Below are 20,627 nucleotides of genomic sequence, written 5' to 3'. Positions count from 1 at the left end.
ACGCTGAGTTGATGCTGGAATTCCTTTGCAGATTTCCTATAAAATTTTCTTTTGCATTTGTTCAAGCATAAAGCAATGAATAACTGTAGATCTTGGGTTCACAGAACCAAATAAAAACAAGAAGACTTCAGTTTAGGAAACTTTATTAGAGATCCAATCTGACAGGAAAGAATCTTGTGGTAACCTAATATTTAACTTCAGAATTGAGAAAATGTGCTTATCTTAATTCATACTCGCACTTCATTTAATACTCCTCTCCTTCTTCCTCTCCCTCACCCTCAATTGAGTCGACTCCCACCTCTTCATAATCCTTTTCCAGAGCCGCCATATCCTCCCTGGCTTCAGAGAACTCTCCTTCCTCCATCCCCTCACCCACATACCAGTGGACGAAGGCCCTCTTGGCATACATCAGGTCAAACTTGTGGTCAAGCCTTGCCCAGGCCTCTGCAATGGCTGTGGTGTTGCTCAGCATGCACACCGCTCTCTGGACCTTAGCGAGGTCACCACCAGGAACCACAGTGGGCGGTTGGTAGTTGATGCCAACCTTGAAACCAGTGGGACACCAGTCCACGAACTGAATAGAGCGCTTGGTTTTAATGGTGGCGATGGCAGCGTTGACGTCTTTGGGAACAACATCGCCACGGTACAGAAGACAGCAGGCCATGTACTTTCCATGACGAGGGTCACACTTCACCATCTGATTGGCCGGCTCAAAACAGGCGTTGGTGATCTCAGCCACTGAGAGCTGCTCGTGGTAAGCCTTCTCGGCGGAGATCACAGGGGCGTAGGTGGCGAGAGGGAAGTGGATACGAGGGTACGGCACCAAGTTGGTCTGGAACTCCGTCAGATCAACGTTCAGGGCGCCATCGAAACGCAAGGAGGCGGTAATGGAGGACACGATCTGGCTGATCAGCCTGTTCAGGTTGGTGTAGGTGGGGCGCTCGATGTCGAGGTTTCTGCGGCAGATATCATAGATGGCCTCGTTGTCCACCATGAAGGCACAGTCGGAGTGCTCCAGGGTGGTGTGGGTGGTCAGGATGGAGTTGTAGGGCTCCACCACCGCGGTGGACACTTGAGGAGCCGGGTAGATGGAGAACTCCAGTTTGGACTTCTTGCCGTAATCCACAGAGAGACGCTCCATCAGGAGGGAGGTGAAACCAGAACCGGTTCCACCCCCGAAGCTGTGGAAAACCAGGAAGCCCTGCAGGCCTGTGCACTGGTCAGCCTGGAGTAACAGAAACGTAATGTGAGCCTGCTGTATAAGGTATAATATATTGTAACTGTAGTTATACTCTTTGGTTTGTGTTCAGACCCCTTGAGTTCCAGTTCCATGTTGTTTAGGGAGTGTCTCTAAGCTTCAAAGTCTTTATCTTAGCAAAATACCTAGAGGTCAGCCAGACTGGAGGGAGAATATCAATTTTCCAATCTTACCACAAATTCTTGTTTGGATTTTGGTCTCCACTTTGAATGGAGTTTGATGTAGCCAATATAGAGGTGCACAAAACTGACATTGTGATTTTTTTTCCAACCCTGCGATATATGTTTAGTGCCCAGTGTTAACATCTGGTGCTGTGAGACTCTGGCTGTATGTGACATTAGTTTGAAAGTACAGGTTGATGGTATTTGGAAGATATTAGCCAAAAATGATTGGGCTCCAGTCTTTACAATGAGAATATTGCACACACTGCAATTGCAATAGATTTGTTATATATTGTGCAGCACTAAACCCATTCTATACAACAGGGGACTGCCACCAACTAAGTCATTTATAAGGGTTTGGGATTCAAGGCCAAAATGTTCAGCTTTGGTCTCTCTGGCCAAAGTATTTTCCCACCTAAGCTGTGGAATCTCTGCAGCTTAGGTGGTTGCCTCTCTGATTAATGCTCTCCTTGTGGGATCTGTCAGTTTTGCACTGGGTTTATTTTTGGTGAATCAAACTAAAAGGGTATGAACACAAATGCATGCCACACTTTTCAAATTTTTATTTGCTAAAAATTCTTTGAAAACAATAAATTATTTCCCCGTCTACTTCGCACTTAGGTGCTACATGAAATTCAAACAAATAGCTTTATTAAATTAGGGAAATTCAAGGATTACTTTGTGAAGAGCCTGTTTTGTAAAATTGACCCACCAGTTTGCGGATCCTGTCCAGAACCAGATCGATGATCTCTTTTCCGATGGTGTAGTGTCCACGGGCGTAGTTGTTGGCAGCATCTTCCTTCCCAGTTATCAGCTGCTCGGGATGGAACAGCTGGCGGTACGTCCCAGTGCGGACTTCATCTAAGGAGATAAATGCAATAAGATAAATTCTTCAGTTTAATCAGTAAGTAATGAGAAATTAATACTAATATTTGTGGAATTTACCAATGACGGTGGGTTCCAGGTCCACAAAGACGGCTCTTGGGACATGTTTTCCAGCTCCAGTCTCACTAAAGAAGGTGTTGAAAGAATCATCTCCACCGCCGATGGCTTTATCGCTGGGCATCTGTCCATCAGGCTGAATCCCATGTTCCAGGCAGTACAGCTCCCAGCAGGCATTGCCAATCTGGACACCAGCCTGACCAACATGGATGGAAATACACTCGCGCTGGAAAGACAAAACAAAAAAATTTAATTTTCACCAAAGGAAACCATTTTTTCAGAGAGGATCAGGTCAAGGACAAGAATGGTAAATTTTTCTTTGTGAGGCCATGTGCATATTTTTCTCTGCTTACTTCAATTTTTTTTTTTTTTTTTTTTTTACAAAGACAGCAATTCGTTCAAAAATTGCGAGTCTTTGTCTTTTGCTTTAAATAAAGCAGTGCGCTTTGTGCTGCGACACCAAACTGCCAGTTGCTCAGAGGATTACTGTAGAGAGAGGGGATTATCTAGGTCAGACATGTTGCAGTGTGCTGCCTGGGAAGCTCTGCTCTGCTCAGCCTGTTTGCCATTGGATTCCTGCTGAAATATATTTTATTTATGGTGAAGAATATATAAATATTTCACTCAGTTTGGTAAAACTGCTTTTGAATTTTAATGGATTGCATTATGTTAAGTGTTGGATTTATTTAGTGTACATTTACATAAGGATGCCTTACAGGCAGACAACCAGCCTGATAACCTGCTAACTGGTTAATAAAGACATGGTGGTTAAAGAAAGGCACAAACGCTGATTTAGAACAACCCTTATATAAGTGAAATATTTCAGACAAAACTGAAATACATATAATAATACATTTATTATAAGGATTTTACCTATTTAGACCGTCAGCAGGTCGAAAAATGTATCAAGACAAAGCGCAATACAGAAATGACCTAATTTCCTTAGATTAGACCTTAAAAATAGCAGCTTTGCAAATAAAACGTTTGCAAAGACAATGAAAGGCATGCTTACCATGTTCTCTTGTCGATGTTATGCAATGTATTGATACGGGTTCGGAGGAGAATGTGCGTCCGCGCTGCTCTGTGGATGAAAGCTGCTTTGGTGACGCATCGCACGCCTCCTCAGGGAGGATACAGAGGCGCGCGCACCATCCACCACCACCCACACGAACCTGACATCAACCTGTAAGACTGCGCAGACAGAGAGATGCAGCTGATCCAGAGGAGCGTATCTGGTACAGAAAAATTTGGCATGAAAATAAATAAGCAAATAAATCAGAAAATGGTGGATGGGCTAAAGATGGGGAGGTGCGCCATTTTATTGGGAAATTAGGGGGCATCCAGGGTATGGATTCTTTCAACACATTGCCCACATTGAGGTGTAGCGCCACCGGATGATATGTCAAGATATGTATTCCTGTATCAGATTGTTTATATTGTCTTATTATTATTATTTTTTTAACGTCAGTCCAAAATGACTGAGCCCTTTTAGGAAACTGCTTGTGCCACCCTTCAAGCATTTAGATTTTTTTTCTCCCACGCTTTTTTGCAGAATAGTTTCAGCCAAATTGGAAGGCTATTATGCACAAACAGTCAGTTTATTGCTCTTCATGCCTCCAAGTAATCATTTACTTGGATTTCAGAGTTTAACGAGGCCACCTCGTTTTTTTTTTTAAAACCATGATTCTCTTGCTGCTTAGATTTAGTAATAAAATGATTTCCGGCCACACTCCATCGGGCTTTTATAGTAGGATGCAGTATTTATGGACGCTGTACATGTAGGATGTTTTTTTTTTTTTTTTAAATTAGCACCAACCTAGAAGTCACATACTGTGATGTACAGTATAGTTGAGCTCTGATCTGTTAGGTAAGGCTCCTCCCCCAGCGCGCCTCCCTTCTGAAAAATATTAACTTTTGCTGCATTCAAGCTTCCAAGTGCGTTGTATTTTTAATGCTCACAAGCACAGGATTAATGATAAAACATTCTATCTGCCAGCTGCTGTGACATACATTGTGTTTCTTTATTTGGATGAATATTTCAATACCTAACATGTACACGGTCAGTTAAATATAACTGCATATAGTATAGATTCTTATCACGCGGTTTGACGGATAAATGATTACGAGCTTATAAACGTAGCAGAGTACGTTGCCCTTTCGCACTTATCTATGTCATATTTGGCTTAAACATCAGACATGTTTTGGAGAAACTTAAGTTTAACTCGAGCAGCAGCGACTTTCTTTTCCTTACCGCCCCGACAAGCTTTGGGTCACCGCAGCAGCCGAACCGGTGGGTGCTTAATTCCGAACCGAGAGAGCTCCGGGAGCAGGTATAATGTTCCACCGAGCGCCGAGTTTGTTGCACGGGTGTCTGGGATCTCCACCATGGCCAAGTTACCTTATCGGGAGACGGCCGACGGGCTGGACGCGGCGTTCGTTGGTGTTCCGATTGATACTGGGACTTCGAACCGGCCAGGAGCAAGGTGCCAATTTTCCTCCTCTAAGTGGTCAAACTTAGAAAGAGTGTCATTAGTGATTTACTGTAGTTAAAAGGCAAATCCTTCCATGTAGCTGACTGCTATTGCGTAAGACGTAAGTCTTAAGTTTTGTTTTTTTTTACTTACTGCAGCTTTAAAGAGTATTTAAATATATAAAAAGGAAAAAAAAAAAAAAACGATAAAGTTGAACCCGTCAGGGTGTTACTGGACGAATATATAAACATAACTAACTTTAGCATCAAATAAAAGAATGTATTACATTCATTTGTCATCTAATTGCTTTGAATCCATGAGGGAATGGAGGAGTTCCAAGATTATCCACCTTTATACATGAAAGTGTGCAAGACTGTGAAAAGTATTTGCCCCCTTAGAGGTTTCTTGTTAATTTTACTGATAATCAAACTAACCTGAGTGCAGTTTTCGAATAATAATTTCCAAAACCAGCCAGGTCCCAATAACTGCTCGTGACACCCTCGGCAGCAGTAAAACCCATCATATGTTTTTTTTTTTATAACTGGCAATGAGGGGAGGGATTTTGGCCCACTTTTATTTGCAGAATCGCTGTAAGTCAGCTACAGTGGAGGATTTTAAGCAATGGACAGCCTGTATAAAGTCATCCCAAAGAATCCTAATTGGAAGTCCAGACATTGACTAGGCCACTTAGTGTGCTTCAGATTCAGTTTTCACAAATGGCCAAGTTGAGTTAGAGAACTTTTGTCCCCTAATCTTTTTGTACTTACTCAGGCTATCTCTGTCTGATATTAAAGTTTGCTTGATGATTTGAAACAATTAAGTGCAAAGAAAAACAAAAACAAACCAAAACAGAATGTCCACGGGGTTTGCAGGGTAATAAATTTAACTGGATGTATTAATGTCTACTCTTTTCACACACGCTACAGGTTTGGTCCACGCCAGATCAGAGCAGAGTCTGCCTTGCTAAGGGCTTACAACAGTGGCACCAGGGCAGCGCCTTTCGAGTCCCTGATGGTTGCTGACATCGGGGATGTAAACGTTAACATGTACGATTTGAAAGACACCTGCAAGCGCATCACGGAGGCCTACAGAAAAATCCTGGCCACTGGCTGTATCCCTCTGACTATGGGTGAGAGCAGCTGAGATCATAGATATCAACTGTTTGCCCGGGTTTTCACAAAACAATAGCTCAGTAAATGATTTAGCATCTGGAGACAAAGTCTCACACCCGTGTGCAATAATTAATTATCTAGTATGCTCTTTCATAGCTCAGATGTTAAGCAAATGTTGGTATCTGCAGGTGGCGATCACACTATTGCATACCCAATACTGCAAGCTGTAGCAGAAAAGTAAGTATCCATCATTAGAAAGAGGTACATGATTGAGATGATCAAAATTCAAGATTGTTCAACCATAGTGTACATAGTTTTTAAACACAAATTGAGGATTTAAACCCTAATTGAGCTTGCGATTATTTAACCAATTTCACCATCCCATTTTAGGCACTTAATAGAAGAAAAATTATTTTTTCCATTCGGGTTTGATACAGAACAGAAGCAGCCCAGTGAGTTGTGGTTCTCGTTGGTTATAATTTCATTAAACATAATCTTTTATGGTCTGTTTTCTGTCAGATAGATATTTCACTCCAGGCATTCCTTGGAAAGGACCTGGCAGCATATATTGTTCCAAAACCTTGACTCAAAATTACTATTGGTGTCTTTGCAAATATGTGTCTTGGCACTTCATCCATACCATAAAAGTCGCTGAACATCTTCTTTTCTCTTTAGCTAAGTGGATTCAGTCTTGTTGGCATAGAGAAATAAATTTCAGCTTCTAGATTAATCAGTGCAGATTCAGGTTAGTTTTTCCATTTCCAAAAACATGTTTAAATTCCTTACTGATATGTAGCTTTTTCCTGGAATATCAGCTGCACAACAAACTGTGATTTCCAAAGTTCTCCTGAACCAGTCTGGTTTTAATTGAAAAGCTAATGATAGAGGTTTATTTTAAGCAGGTATGTTTGTTTTTGAGACAAAACCGTCCTACTAGTAGTTCTGCAGAAAGGAAATCTGAAAACGTAAAGCTATGATTCTCATTCCAGTCCTAGAAAGTTCTAGAACAGAGATCTACAACCTGCATTTCTGCCACCAGTTCAGCCGATTAAAACTTTAGAACCGCAGAAGTTACAAGACCTTTTGAAAAAAGACAATTTATAATTTTTGATAAATGCTGACAATGCAAAATGTTTTTATTTTTAAAGAACCACGATTGTATTTCTATTTATAGATCTTAAAATAAATAAAAGCATTAAATGTTTGCAAACAAAAGAACCAAGCATAGGAGGAGAGTGGGAGTGTAGAATGAGGTTTGCTATACATAGAGATGTTGTTTTTAGATCTGTTTTGATTTCTGGTGTGTGTATGATGATGTTTTTGCATAAGAAAATATGTACTGTTGTGGAATTTGCATAAAAGCTGTTTTCTGCTTACTACAAGATATAATAATTTTCTTACATTAAAATCATTTCCAGAACCACAGATTGAATCATGCGACCCTGTTTGGCACCTAAAACATTAATAACTGTAAAATATATCTATTGGATGCGCCACATTTAGTTGTCTGTGTACTAACTTGTCAGGCATGGCCCTGTGGGTTTAGTCCATGTGGACGCTCATGCGGACACCAGTGACGTGGTTCTGGGGGAGAGGATCAGCCACGGGACCCCGTTCAGACGCTGTGTGGAGGAGGGGCTCCTGGACTGCCGGCGGGTGGTTCAGATCGGCCTGCGAGGGAGCGGGTACTCAGCGGACTCGTACGAGTGGAGTCGGGCTCAGGTACAGTCTGGGTTTCTGTTGCATGGCTCCCTCGTGACGGTTTCACACCATACCCAGTAACAGTGTTAGAAATGTCACACTGCATTGTTAATGGTTTGGAACCTGTAATCAGCCAGTTCAGGGCTGCACTGTGGTGAAAAGTGTTTGGAGCTGAAAATCTTTTCTTTTCTTCTGCCATTTCTTCCTTCCTTTTATTGTTGTTCTTTACTTTCTTCCTTTTTAAAATAATTTCTTGTGTACTTTCTTTCTATTCTATTTTCTTTCCTTTACATCTGTCTATTTATCAAACAGTGTTCTTTGGTTCTTTCCTGTCTTTCCATCCTTTCTTCCCTCTTTCTTATCCTTCCATTATTTCAGTTTTTTGTCTTCCTTTCTTCTCTCATGCTTTTTTATCATTCCTTTTTTCTTCTTTTAAACATGCTTTTCTCATTCCTCCCATCCATCTACTCTTGATTGGTTCCTTCTTTCTTTCCTTCTATCCTTCCCTCAATTCCTCATCTTTTAACTCCCTTCTTTCTTTCTAACGTTCTGTTCTTCCTTTGTTTTCTTTCTTTCTTATGCCCTCTACAATTCCCTCCTTCTTTTAGTCTTTATTTCCTTCCTCATCTCCTTTCTTTATTCTTCATCTTCTCTGCTTCCTTCTCTTCTTTCTTCTAGTCTTGATTTCCTTCACCACTTCCTTATTTCTTCCTAACCTGAAATGTCTGCATTCCTTTGCAACATTCAGGTTGTAACAATCCTTTTCTTCATCACATTTAGCAATGAAAATAATCCTCCATCTTCCCATTTTTTTCTGATCTGCAGGGTTTTCGTGTGGTCCAGGTGGAAGAATGTTGGTTCAAGTCTCTCTCACCTCTAATGTGTGAGGTGAGGGCTCAGATGGGCGTTGGGCCGGTCTACCTCAGTTTTGATATTGACGCTCTTGATCCAGGTTTTGCTCCCGGAACAGGAACACCGGAGATAGCAGGACTCACTCCCATACAGGTAAACACAAGTAGCAGTTTTCATAACTTGTCAATAAAATGCTAACTTAAACATTATTGGCTGGGTTTTACCTGTAAGGAGATTCTAATTTATTACATCTAATACTAATTTTAGGAAACCAAAGATAATAAATGAAGGCTGTACTTTAGCCCTTTAATATTACACATTTTCCTTTCTTTAATTGGATCGATAAAAGTTTGATCCATCTATTTAGGATCATATAAGTTGACAAAAGTATTTTCTCATAAAGTCACTGCTAGTTGAAATATGTTTTGCTATGTTTTTTCTTTTCTGAGACAATAAAATAATTTTTAAAAAAATTGAACTTAGGGAGTTGAGATTATCCGAGGCTGTCGGGGTCTTAACCTTGTCGGATGTGATCTAGTGGAAGTTTCTCCACCTTATGACACTACAGGTACTTTACCCAATTGATTCTGAAAAAACACTGTTATTAGTTTTAATTTATTTTCTGTAACATCTTTTTAATAACCTTGTTATATCTGCTTTCATTCTCTTTAACAGGAAACACCGCCTTGACTGGGGCCAACCTCCTCTTTGAAATGTTATGTGTTTTACCAAAAATAAAATACTACTGACCTGGATGTAATATTTGGTGACACTTTTTACATTTTTAAATGTCATCAAGGTTAACTTGGGTGCAGTTCTGTTTTAAAAATACATTTTCATTTCCGATCCATTCTTATTCGAATTGTAATTAAATGTACTTTGATAATTACATATATTAGCAATTTAACATGAGCTGAAGCTCTGTCTCCTGTAAAGAACCTTAAGGTGACATTTGTTGGGAATTGGCTAATAAAATAAACTAAACTGGAGTTAATAGAGATGTTTAATGTTAAGAACTTTATTTTATGTTAATTTATTCCTGAAAATGATGCACAATGTGACAGGGTCAGTGACATTGACAAAGTTCTAGTTGCATTCTGTGTTTTTTCTTTTCTGAATTAAAAAAAGGATTTTACGTACCAGTAGCTACAGAAAAAGTTAGAACTGGTGGAGCCAGAAAACTTAAAAGCAGTGAATTTCAAAATTAATTGAGTGTAATTTGTTGGATTTTTATCAGAGCAGCAAAATATACACATAATTTTATTGCAGTCAAATGATGACACATTAAAAAGAAAAATTTACCATACTTATTTTGACTCATCCTCACCAAGGATGCCAATAACTGTGGACTTTGTTTTACATTTACCTACTAATCATCTATTGCCATTTTATTATTAGACAGCAACATACAAGGAAAACCTCTTGGGTTGCTTAAGGGTTAAAACATTTAATCTTATATATTTGAAACACTTACTTTGTGTCAATATGCTGGAAAGCAATAACAGTTTGACCTCTTTTCCCCTTATTTAGCTCTACATTAGAATTAACACCATAAGGAATAAAATTATACAACATTCAGCATAATTAAATGTGCATCAGGCGCTAAGGGCGTTAACCTTGTGCGACACGGGAAGGCAATCATTCTTTGGCACATTTGTTTTCTACAGCTGCACTGGTTGGCAACACGCACTGTGCTAAAGTTACATTGACTGCATTCGGGTTCTTAGCTCTTAAAACCCAACATCATCTTAGACTATTTAGAAGCAAGAAGGAACAGTAATTTAAATAATATATTTAGATTAAGCATCAAATAATGTGCTGCAATTATTAACAGATAATGTTTCTGTACCATCAAAGGGGTTTAGGCAATGCTGCCAATAATTGCAAGCAGGAAAAAAACAAGCAGGCGGTATTGTTTATCCTAGAATTACCAGTTTACTTAACTTTGTTGGAGCATTTATCCACATCTTTGCTGCCAGCTGAAGGCAAGGGAGGAGTCTCTAAATCTGACCGCTGTGGTCAGAAAGATGCTTTAAGAATGCGCTCACAGTCAAAGAAAAGTTCACTCCAGAAATGAACTCTCTCGAATGTCCAAGAGTGTCTGAAACAGGAATTCCAGCTCTGAAGCATGCAGCTAACTTGATTCAAGATATAGTTTATATTTATACTTGGCTCCATGTTAAAAGCAACACTGCTCCAATTATTTTTTGCAGAAGGTCCTGTATATTCCTAAACTCCTGTGATAATACGCTGTCTTTTCAATTAAGATGTCTAAACTATGTTATGTGATATTGGAAGCATTATGTTTGTACTTTGATCATAAAGCTAGTTGGTGGTACACTGACTAAATTCCAGCCCAAGCTGTTATTAGCCTTCTCTGTTTTTGTTTCACCTTACTTAGTGAGCAGATGAGAGCGACTCCTCTCCACTTCTATTTAGGGCTCCTCTTAATTGGCAGCAGCTGTCTTCCTTATACAAAAAAAAAAAAAAGCAGATGCAACCATCCAGCTGACAGCACTCAGCAATTTTTCCTGCAAGTGGTAAATGTTGAGGACATGCAACACAAAGCCCTTCATTGTTCCTCAGTTTTTGAAATTTAACTCTTCCCAATAATATTTAACTGCACTGTAATAAGTCTCAGCATAACGTCGTGCCAGCAGAGGGCGCTCAAACCTCAAAGTACTCTGCTCTTACGATTTTTAAATTCTGCTGATATTACAAATTAAACTAGTTTTAATTACTGATTTATTTTATTTTATTTTTTACATTATGAAACTTTCCAACTATTTAAGACACTTAATTTGGATGGCTTTAGGGGACTTTAAAAATGTGCTGCCGGAGGGTGTGGAAAGCATGACTGAAAGTGAGGAACAGGTATCACATGGTGTAAAAGCTGTTGCGGTATGTTAGGTTAATGCTGTAATGTTTGCTTTTGTCCCACGGGTGAACTGCTATTTCAGACAACTTTTAATCAATATTGCTTAAAATATTGGACAATCTATACATAATCTCTGCATTAATGATCAACCTTGATGATGCTGATTAGCATCTCAAAAATTAGTATAATACTTGAACTCTGACCCCAGACAGATGAAAATGAGGCTTTATAGAGCAAAGAGAGAATGAGGAAGTTCATACTATCTCTTCATAGTGAACATAATGGGCAGGGATCATATCCCCTAGTTCAACATCTCTCTGCTCTGCTTTTTTGCAGCCAGACAGAGATTTGAAGAGAAGTGGCGAGAGCAAGCAAGGTGGATGAGCAGTATTTGCACCAACTGATGGTGTCACCCAGGACATGTTACTATGAAATATCATCTCTGCTGCCTGTATATTGAACTGTTAGCATGTATTGACTGTCAGATTTTATGCAAGACTGACCACTGATATCCTTCCTGCCCACAGCATCACCACCCATGACTCTTTGAAAAACCCTGGATTATGAGTTACAAAGTTTAATTTCCCTTTGGGATAAATGCTTTACTCCAATAAAATCTGACAGAGGTTGAAGGATTTTGCAGTGGAGGATTGAAAACATATGAACAAAGCTGATAGAAAATGCCATTGCCCCAATACACAAGCGTCACACTTAAATATTATTTGTGATGATTTGTGATATTAAAAAAATGTAATAGGCAGTTTGTGGTTTCAACATAACATTCACAAAAGGTTTACGGGTCTGAGTTGTGCAAGGTACGTGGAGGACTGTTGTTTTCTTAGGACTCCACTCATGTGAGAAGAGTGTGGTCACCATGTAAAAGAGCCAGCGTGGGTCTAGGTGGCGTCTCCCCCACGCTGGGATTAGCTGTCCTTCTCTTTGCCCTCCCTGAATTCCATTCCGCCTTTTACTTTCTCGGCTTCCCTCTCTGCGCTCCGGAGGACTTCCCAGTGACTTTGCGTGGCCGCATTCAGCCCCACTCTGACTAACTCAAAGTCCCAAAGTACTGCTGCTGCTGCTGCTGCAGCGGAGAGTGCGCAGGAAGGAGAAGAAGCACGTTTGGAGGTCTCGACATTTGGCGTGTTTCCGCAACCTTTCCCCCCCGCTCCCCTCTTCCTCAGGGAAACGAGCGCGAGCAGGGAATAGTTTTTACCTGTTGATGAGGTCCCACGGGTGGCAGAGGAGCAGGCGCATACAGTGTGAAAAAAACTCGCTCCAGCAGCGGATCGCGGGAAGCGAGTAAAGGACCCCGGGATTTTTTCTTCCTTTTTTTTCCCCAGCAGAAGCAGCCTTTGCTGGGTTGGTGGAAAAATGGGCTCTCCGACCTCCTGGAGCTGTGGACTCATGGTGTCTTTGATACTCGCATGTCAGCTTGTTTCTGTAAGTGAACTCCAACTTTTATCTTTTGCACTTTTAACCACTTCGCTGGACAGATTCAGAAAAACAAAACATATTGCCCTCGGGTCAAAGTAACAAACCACTTCCTATATACCCCCTGCGGGGAAAGAAAATGGTGTTTTTGATTTATTTTTGTATTTATGTCATGTCAGGGGTGCATGCAGGTGGGCTGTAAACTCTTACCAGCATGTTCTGTAGAGGTGCGTTTAGAAGTAATGGGACAAACCAGAACCCGAGTGAAGCCGGGCTAAGTTTGTCCATAGAAACAAGCTATTCATAGTCTCCCCTGGAGAGCTGGAGCATCTCAAACTTTCTTCAGGCTGCACTCTCTGTTTTCTGCTTCTTAAGAGAAGATTGTGATTTTAAAACAAAGCATGAACTAATCAGAGTTCCTTAGGGTTCTTTTAATTTTGGTGCCTGCAATATTCCTTCAAAATAAAACTCATGCAAAGTATGGAGAGCTATACGTGCCACAATGTAATACATGATAAAAAATATTTTGTAATTAGAGGAGAATGCTTTTTAATAAATTAGCATATATGTTATTGCTCATTTGAATTTCCATAAGTAAATCATAAAAAGTGAAAATCCTTAACTGAATTTAAAGTTGTTCATTCATTCATTCATTCATTCATTCATTCATAATCATTTAGAATGTTTTTACCATTTAATTTTTGCTGAAGTGCACCTCATAATAATCTAAACTGTAGGTGCAGCTTATCGTGTATATCCCAATATTTGGGAAAATGAATGTTCAATTTTAAGTTAACTTATTTTTAATGGTAATGGTGATTAAGGAAACATTTTTTATACATGATGCTATGCTATTCTGTTTCATTAAATACCTCCTGCAATTTCTTACAAATTATTGCTCCTCCCAACCTGCGCATCTTTAATCTGTGTTTTATTGATACATCTTCTTAATTCATTAATCTAATCATAAATGTCTTGCACAAGCTGGAGCAAATAAATCCGATTTAAATTTAAACTTGCCAAACGAGCAACTGCTAGAGTGAATCATTTTTTGCTTCATTTTTAATTACTGAAAGTACTAATGGATCAAAATATACACATATAGTTTCGCTTCCAGTAGGCCGCCTATGCACTGTGGAGTGACTTATTCTTGACAAATCGCTGACATTACAGTCTAAGAACCCTGCTGTCTTCACTCCTCTATATCTGTTGTATGAATCATATAGCATATGACCATCGCCTTGCAGTTGAGAATAGCCTTCCCCCCACTCTTTGCAAACCCCTTCTGTCTGCTCTCTCACCTTTATGCCCTCTAATAAAAAAAGCTGTCATGAGGCGGTGACCGTGTCACCTCTGCATCGATTTGATCTGAAGTGAAGCTTTTCTCAATGATTTGGTGCCATCTTGGTGGCAAGCATACATAAATCTTTCACATTCCTGATCCAGAGCATTAAGCCACTGGTATGTCCAGAGTTGAGAGGGTACAGTGGGGTGCATGTAAGTGCCCCAGTTTACCTGCACAAATGAAACGCTCAGCTTCAAGCTATGTATCCTCTAAAATGTCATCGGACCACTCAGATTCCCCAATCTCCACAAGTCTATCCTCATGTCCTGTGTGCTGACAGTGGAGGGTACCACAGCTGTGATTAACAGCTTGGTCAACAATAGTAGCATAATTGAATTAGCTGGAACCTCAAGCATCTGTTTCTTGCATTAGGACTTTGAACTACAGCAGACTGACTGCCTCCTGATTCAATTAGGCACATGTACCGGTGTTACTACAGGGCCCTCCTCTTTCTCTCTGCTGGAATGTCACGGTCATGCGTATCAGCTCAATACAGTCTGACTCAATGCAAAGTCCCAGTGGGTGCGAGCTCAACATCAAATAAGGTTCCAGAGTCTTAACTGCGAACCACTCTGTAGCACTTGCAGATGAAGTTAAAACTAGATCAGGCTTTTTCGCTTGCTCTTTTAGGTCTCACGAAATGCTGCCGTGGGACAAAAGTAAATCTGATGTGTATAAGGGTGTTAAGTTGTATCGGCCTGTAGTGCAATAAGTCGCACTTATCAAGCTGTTATGCTGGTTTTTATGAGGAATTTATTTTCATTGTGTCTCTTCTTCTGCTTCCACTTGCTGGATACAAACCTGAATCAATCAGAATTTTGTGACTAAGCTATGATGTGCCAGCAAAGTTATGGTGAGATGACATTTTAAGCTATCAGTAGCATCTTATGTTGGCCATTGTCATGGTTATCTGGACTAATGTTTATTAAACACTAGCCTCTGTTAGTATTCTGTGGAGAATTTCCTTCAGTTAGATATCCAAAGACTCCCAACATAAAACATCCAGAATGTTTCATGACAGACAGAGGTTGCCAACCTCTTCATCCTTCCAGTTATTTACTGAAAGTCTCATTCTCAGCCATTGTACAGTGTGTGCGCAGTAAAACCAGCTAACCAAACATCATGGAACTCAGCTAGGGTTACTAGGTGACGAGCTGGGATTGCTAGTTGAGGGGAATTTCCTGCTGATTTGTGATGTTACATTCCAAAGGATTTTGAAACGGCTCTTTTTCCAGATACAAAAAGCCATGAACTTGTTGCCAAAATATGGCTGTTTTTTTTTTTTTTTAAGGGCATTAAGAAGTAGAGCTCCAAACTGAAGTACAAAAATGTGCAAAATGTGAATTTTGCATAATAGGTCCCATTTAATAACTTTATACATCTGTGTGCTTCTTTTAATTTCATTTTAAACACCTAACTGGTACTGAAATGTCAAACTTTATGTGTTTGTTGCTTAGCGACGGCATTCACATCAAAGACTGTTGTTACTATGACCTGGTTGTGTTTGCTCATGGTGTGGTCTCTGCTTGGAAAATTATCTGAGTTTTCAGGGCTTGTCAAGTTAAAAATCAGCTGACTTTGGTCATCGGCTGATATATTGGTGCATGTGTAGTTGAGTCGAAGCAGATTTTGTCTGTAGTTTCATCTAGGGTGTAAATAGGGATCTGGAGTGATTGTCCTTTACGTGAATCTGGATAATAAAAGGCAACAACGTTAATGTGAATGTCATAACCTGCTCAGATAATCTGAAAAACTAACACCTGCATTTGGTTTTATATCTACATCTAAAACATTAGTTAAATTTTAGCCAAATATATAAAAAGCTATTGTGGAAGGCTTAAAGATTCACTTGGGGCTCTGGAGCCTCAGGTTGTAGACTCCTGCTACAGATGGTTCCACAAGGAACCCTTGACTTCATTGGGGATGGACTGAAATTGGGGGGAGGGTGACGTGGATTTCTACAGAGTAGTTTTTGTCATTGATTCTACTGGATGTAATTGAATCTCTGATCCCTTGATGGATCTTGTGCAGCAACAGTTTGATTTATTTAGTCTGCGATGGGATGGTTGGTCTTTCCATGCCTCTGATCAAGGTGCCACACCGCTTTAATTACTATTCAGAGTTGATGTGAGTGGATGGAGCAGCAAAGCACAGCTTGGCAAATACTAACTCCTCTCCACAGTTTGAACAGAGGAAGATCCTCCTCCTCAAGACCTACTCACATAATTACTGGCTTTGGTAAACATTGCAGGGTTGAAACATAGAGTGGCCATCTTAGCTGATAGAACAACACTGTTAAACTGACTCGGCCTTCTTTAAGCACATCTGTACATATGGAGCGCAGGCTGTTGACTCTGCAGTGAGGTGTGATATGGGCCGGTACAGAGGTCGGGGGTGAGGAGTGTGAGCCTGACCATTTTTCACAGTTCAGTTAAGTTTTCTCATGAATTATTACTCTGGCGAGACTGACTGTGACCATGCTGTTTCCTGAACTTTTCACTGTGAACACGTCTCTACAGTCATTAATGTTGTTCTGTTTTAAATCTACTTACAAATTCACTTTCTATGTCAGATGTCTGACAGAAATTCAGGGAGAAAAAATCTAAAAAAATGCTTGGTGGTCCAAGAAATAGCTCCTTTTTTCACTAGAGCTAATATGCACTTAATTGATATCTTAGAAGTAGGGTTAGACCTGCTTTAGTTTCCTCCCAAAGTGGACCTTTTACCACTTTGTGAGTAAACTAATTTCTTCAGAAAATATTTTAAACCTCTAATATTTAGACATTTGTGTTGATTTTCTCTTGACTCCACTGTACAAAGGTTAAGTAGAAGCACATGTTGCAGTTCACGAAACCAACCACTCTGTTGTGCAGTAGTGCCTTCCTCTTTTGTTTGCTTTTATTACTTGTCTTACTTTTATAGTAAGTACGGAAATAAATCACCATCCGAAGGACAACACACTATGATTTCAACCTCAGAAATATGTAAAATTGCCACAACCATAAGCGGATTCTTGCAAAATTCCTGTCTTTCACCAGGTCACCTATGAATTTTTTGTTTTCTAATGGAGTTCAGTATTCACTTTAGCCTTTCCTGCTGTATTGCAGCTTCCTTCTCAGTTTTTGTCCTCTAGGGCGAAGTTGTGTGAAAATTGGCCATATTTCTACACCAGGGATAAGCAATAACTCCACCAATTGCTTGATAATTAAATTGAGCTTGTGTCTCTCTCTCTTCAGACTGGACGACAAAAGGCTTCTTTCGGGTACATCGGTCTCGACTGACCCCTCCTCTTCTCATTTTCTTAGAGTGAGGAGAAGTGAACTCTCGCACCAGTTACTTGCTAGATGCATGGTCTTGTATCACAAAGTGTAGGATGGGAGTTCTGTGAGGCGTAGCAAGCCAGAGAAGCTCTAGTTGAGATGTAATTAGTTTTAAAGCCAAATGCAACAGCTGCAGCATGCACTTTGGATTCTAACTGAATCACTGTTGTGAACCTTAACCTGTGCGAGGCGGTATGTTGCATTTGTTGTAAAACAATAGAAACTAAACACAACAATACAAAAAACATGCCTCTCCACCTAAAACATAATCATCTGATGCAGTTTTCCCAGCTGTGAAAAAAAACTACGACCTCACTCAATCACTTTGGTGTTTAGCTGGCAAAGAAAATACGAAAAGGTAAAAGCATAATGATCCACACTCACAGACCGTGTAGTTAGCACATCTGGCAACATTGCTACTCCTGAGAAATCCTACCTGGAGTCACACAAATTCAACATGTTGGTATTTCTTGCTCAGAATCTGCCTGGCAAAAGTAGCTATTAGTTTGCCTATGCCCCTTTGAAGCGTCTGCTTTTATTTAAGTGGAGTGTTTGTGTTTTTAGTTTGCCAATTTTCCCTGTCTGAGATAATCTTAATCTCTGTTTCACATTATCACAGTATTTATAAAACATGTAAAAAATATATATATATACGTAAAAAGCAATCATCCACTACACCAGTGGTAGTGGATTTTGCAGTTTGCTTTTGTTACTTAGGTTTTGATACACAGACCTAACAAAACAATTAAATAAAAGCAATGTCAACTTAATTTAAAAGAGCCTTTAAAGCACTGCTACCTCAGTCAGAAAGATAACTGATACTCCTTTAGTTTTCACACACTGACTCTGTTGTTCACACCTGGAACTATTTCCACTTGTAGTTGCCTTTCTTGCAAGTTTTAGGAGCCTTCTTTCAGCTAGCAGACCAAAAGTATGGAGCAAAAAAAGCAAGGTGGGTGGATAAATATGCTACTTGATGCGTCACACAACTGGAAAAACTCTGGTAACTGCGGGACTTTCTCTGACCCCGCAATGAATGAACATTAAACTACAGGATCTGTATGACAGAAAGATTTTATGTTTAAACCATAATTTTTATATAATCTTGCCGTACCATCATACTAGCAACTGGCTCATGCCAAATGTAAGCAATATAGCTACATTCTTTTCATAAGTTATGGGATTATTCTAGTGAATAAAATAATTAAAAACAACCTTTTTTTTTTTTTTTACTTAAACTAAAGAATTGATTTTTCTCTTTTTTCATTATAAGAAATTACTACTGTAATACAATCAGATTATATTTGAAGGCTTTTTACACACCAATATCCAGTGGGTGCTGTTATGAGGATATCCTAAATTTATACACCGTGCAGAACAAATCATTAATTTACACTAATGTGTACAGATCCTTTAACGCCTTAAAGAAGAGTAAATCTGCTACAGTTTGGTACCTGATCTTTCCTTTGTGACTCACCTTTACACACACACACACACACACCACACATAAAGTACTTTGCTGTGCTTTCATGCCAACTTCGCATCCGTGTCGGACTGAAGAGCCAACTCCAAACACAGCTGCACCCCGGCTGGTACATCAGCAGACTGCCCAGCATGTGCTGACATGAGCACACATACTGAGGACGGCCTGTTGTAACTAGAGTCTTACTCTTTCCTTCCACATTTCTGCCTTTGAAAGGCTCATGTGCTGTTGTTTCAAAACACAGACACCCACAAATGTATTGTCATCAGATCAGCCTGTCTCTTTTGTCTGGCAATTCCCTAATTATGTCTTCAAAGCTTTTTATGGAGCACAGTTTAAAGTTAATCTTCCTTTAAAGGAGGGAGGGCATTATTAGCTCATTAAGCTGTCGTATTTTCACTTGGATGGAATACCGTGTTCAGTGGACCTCCAGACAAGATGTAGGAGAAAATGTCAAATAATTTCACCCAAACTCCACTTAAGGGAGACAAGAGAGGTACTAAAAAGTTCAAAATGCAGAGCCAACAATGCTGCTGCTTTTTATCTCATTTGTTTGGATCTAGTGTCTTTATAGATTTAAAGAAGCTGCTTATGTTTTGTTTTACTTGCAAATGTACACTGATAGAAAACAACTGTGCTGGGAAATGAACTGCTGCAGGATGTCACTAAATTGAATTTTTTTTAATCAAACTGAAGAAAAAAGATAATTTTTAATTTTTTTATCTGGGCTGATGACATAGCAAAATGGAGCAAATCAAGTGTTTTTGGTAATAGATATTCTAAGCTATTGGATTTGCATGTTTGAGCCAGAATTTAACTCTTGTGACCCCTCAAGCCATTATGGATACCACTCTCACACTGGGAAGCTTAAGCAAAAGGTACCAACAGCAATTAGGAGTTTTAACTGGTACAAAATTGTTCATTTTCCTGCTTGAATTTTACCATCTGATTGATGTTTGTGCATATTTGACGCACACAAATGCAGTCTGGGTTATAGGTGATTATAAGTTGAGTCATTCTGGTAGGATAATGCTCATTTAAAGTCTGCCTGTGGATGAAGAGGGCGACAAATGCAGAAAGAAACTTTGTTGCTGTCAAAACCAAACTTTACTCTGATGATATAACTTAAAAAATAGGTAAATAAATTTGTTGAAGGGTGCTCATGGACACAGTTCTTTTACACATAAAAAAAATGTATGATTAAATTTCATCTACAAAAACGAAATTTTTTGTTCAGGAGTTATGGAGCCACAGGTGCAATAAAACCAGTGGCTCACAGGAAGGTCATGGGCTGTCTTAATGACCCATTACTGTCACCAGGCAATAAAACCCAGCAGCATACAGAAAAAAATTACTCATCAAGCCTGGTTACAAAGACCAACCTCAGTGTTTTTACAATTCATTAGTTCAACAGGATCTGTTCATTTTTTGGGATGTTGGTAGTAGAGTTTACAGAGAGGATGACTCATTTTTAGTTTGAATGGCTGGGACCAGTAACGGGCTGGTTGGGGAATTGCGAATCATTTTCTCTAAGTGTACATCTCTTCAGAAGGGAAACTGTTACTCAGGGAAGAAGACTTCAAGTTTGCTAATTTAAGAATCTGTTAGGTATAAAATTTAAAAAATGCACAAAGACTACTGAAAAGAAAAGAGTATTTTCTATGACATATTGA

The 20,627-nt window shown here is 39.6% G+C and overlaps 3 protein-coding genes across 16 annotated transcripts in view; 2 read left to right on the top strand and 1 right to left on the bottom strand.

Moving 5' to 3' along the window:
• Positions 1–126: 126 nt before the first annotated feature.
• Positions 127–3,534, bottom strand: LOC116716982 (tubulin alpha-1B chain). The gene is made up of 4 exons (XM_032558027.1): positions 3,374–3,534; positions 2,365–2,587; positions 2,132–2,280; positions 127–1,225 (listed from the first exon to the last, which is right to left on the bottom strand). Exons 1-4 carry the CDS (start codon positions 3,374–3,376, stop codon positions 245–247), a joined length of 1,356 nt encoding a protein of 451 aa, XP_032413918.1. The 5' UTR covers positions 3,377–3,534; the 3' UTR covers positions 127–244.
• An 807-nt stretch (positions 3,535–4,341) lies between these two features.
• On the top strand, positions 4,342–9,495 carry agmat (agmatinase (putative)). The gene is made up of 7 exons (XM_032558039.1): positions 4,342–4,844; positions 5,759–5,961; positions 6,133–6,181; positions 7,471–7,666; positions 8,471–8,650; positions 8,981–9,065; positions 9,173–9,495. Exons 1-7 carry the CDS (start codon positions 4,558–4,560, stop codon positions 9,244–9,246), a joined length of 1,074 nt encoding a protein of 357 aa, XP_032413930.1. The 5' UTR covers positions 4,342–4,557; the 3' UTR covers positions 9,247–9,495.
• A 2,745-nt stretch (positions 9,496–12,240) lies between these two features.
• hspg2 (heparan sulfate proteoglycan 2) overlaps positions 12,241–20,627 on the top strand; it is a 126,049-nt gene continuing 117,662 nt past the window's right edge. For 10 of the 14 annotated variants that reach the window (XM_032557968.1, XM_032557940.1, XM_032557913.1 and 7 more), the window contains exon 1: positions 12,242–12,815. In XM_032557968.1, the coding sequence (XP_032413859.1) occupies positions 12,747–12,815 (69 nt within the window). In that variant the 5' untranslated portion in view covers positions 12,242–12,746. Of the gene's footprint in view, positions 12,816–20,627 lie in introns of all 14 variants that reach the window. The other 4 variants (XM_032557994.1, XM_032558001.1, XM_032557930.1 and 1 more) reach the window with 3 other exon arrangements.

Source organism: Xiphophorus hellerii, chromosome 1 (genome assembly GCF_003331165.1).
Source record: "Xiphophorus hellerii strain 12219 chromosome 1, Xiphophorus_hellerii-4.1, whole genome shotgun sequence".
NCBI classification, from domain to species: Eukaryota; Metazoa; Chordata; class Actinopteri; order Cyprinodontiformes; family Poeciliidae; genus Xiphophorus; species Xiphophorus hellerii.
The sequence above is the reverse complement of the archived record's forward strand: the minus strand, read 5'-3'. Positions and strand labels throughout refer to the sequence as shown.

What these genes read in the sequence shown, in the direction of transcription:
- agmat (XM_032558039.1), top strand. Translation starts at nt 4,558, where the DNA reads ATGTTTTGGAGAAACTTAAGTTTAACTCGAGCAGCAGCGACTTTCTTT. An exon ending in TCGAACCGGCCAGGAGCAAG is followed by an intron (nt 4,845 to 5,758) that starts GTGCCAATTTTC and finishes CACACGCTACAG; the next exon opens with GTTTGGTCCACGCCAGATCA. An exon ending in CTGCAAGCTGTAGCAGAAAA is followed by an intron (nt 6,182 to 7,470) that starts GTAAGTATCCAT and finishes CTAACTTGTCAG; the next exon opens with GCATGGCCCTGTGGGTTTAG.
- LOC116716982 (XM_032558027.1), bottom strand. An exon ending in CCTGGAACCCACCGTCATTG is followed by an intron (nt 2,281 to 2,364) that starts GTAAATTCCACA and finishes TTATCTCCTTAG; the next exon opens with ATGAAGTCCGCACTGGGACG. An exon ending in TGGACAGGATCCGCAAACTG is followed by an intron (nt 1,226 to 2,131) that starts GTGGGTCAATTT and finishes CTGTTACTCCAG; the next exon opens with GCTGACCAGTGCACAGGCCT.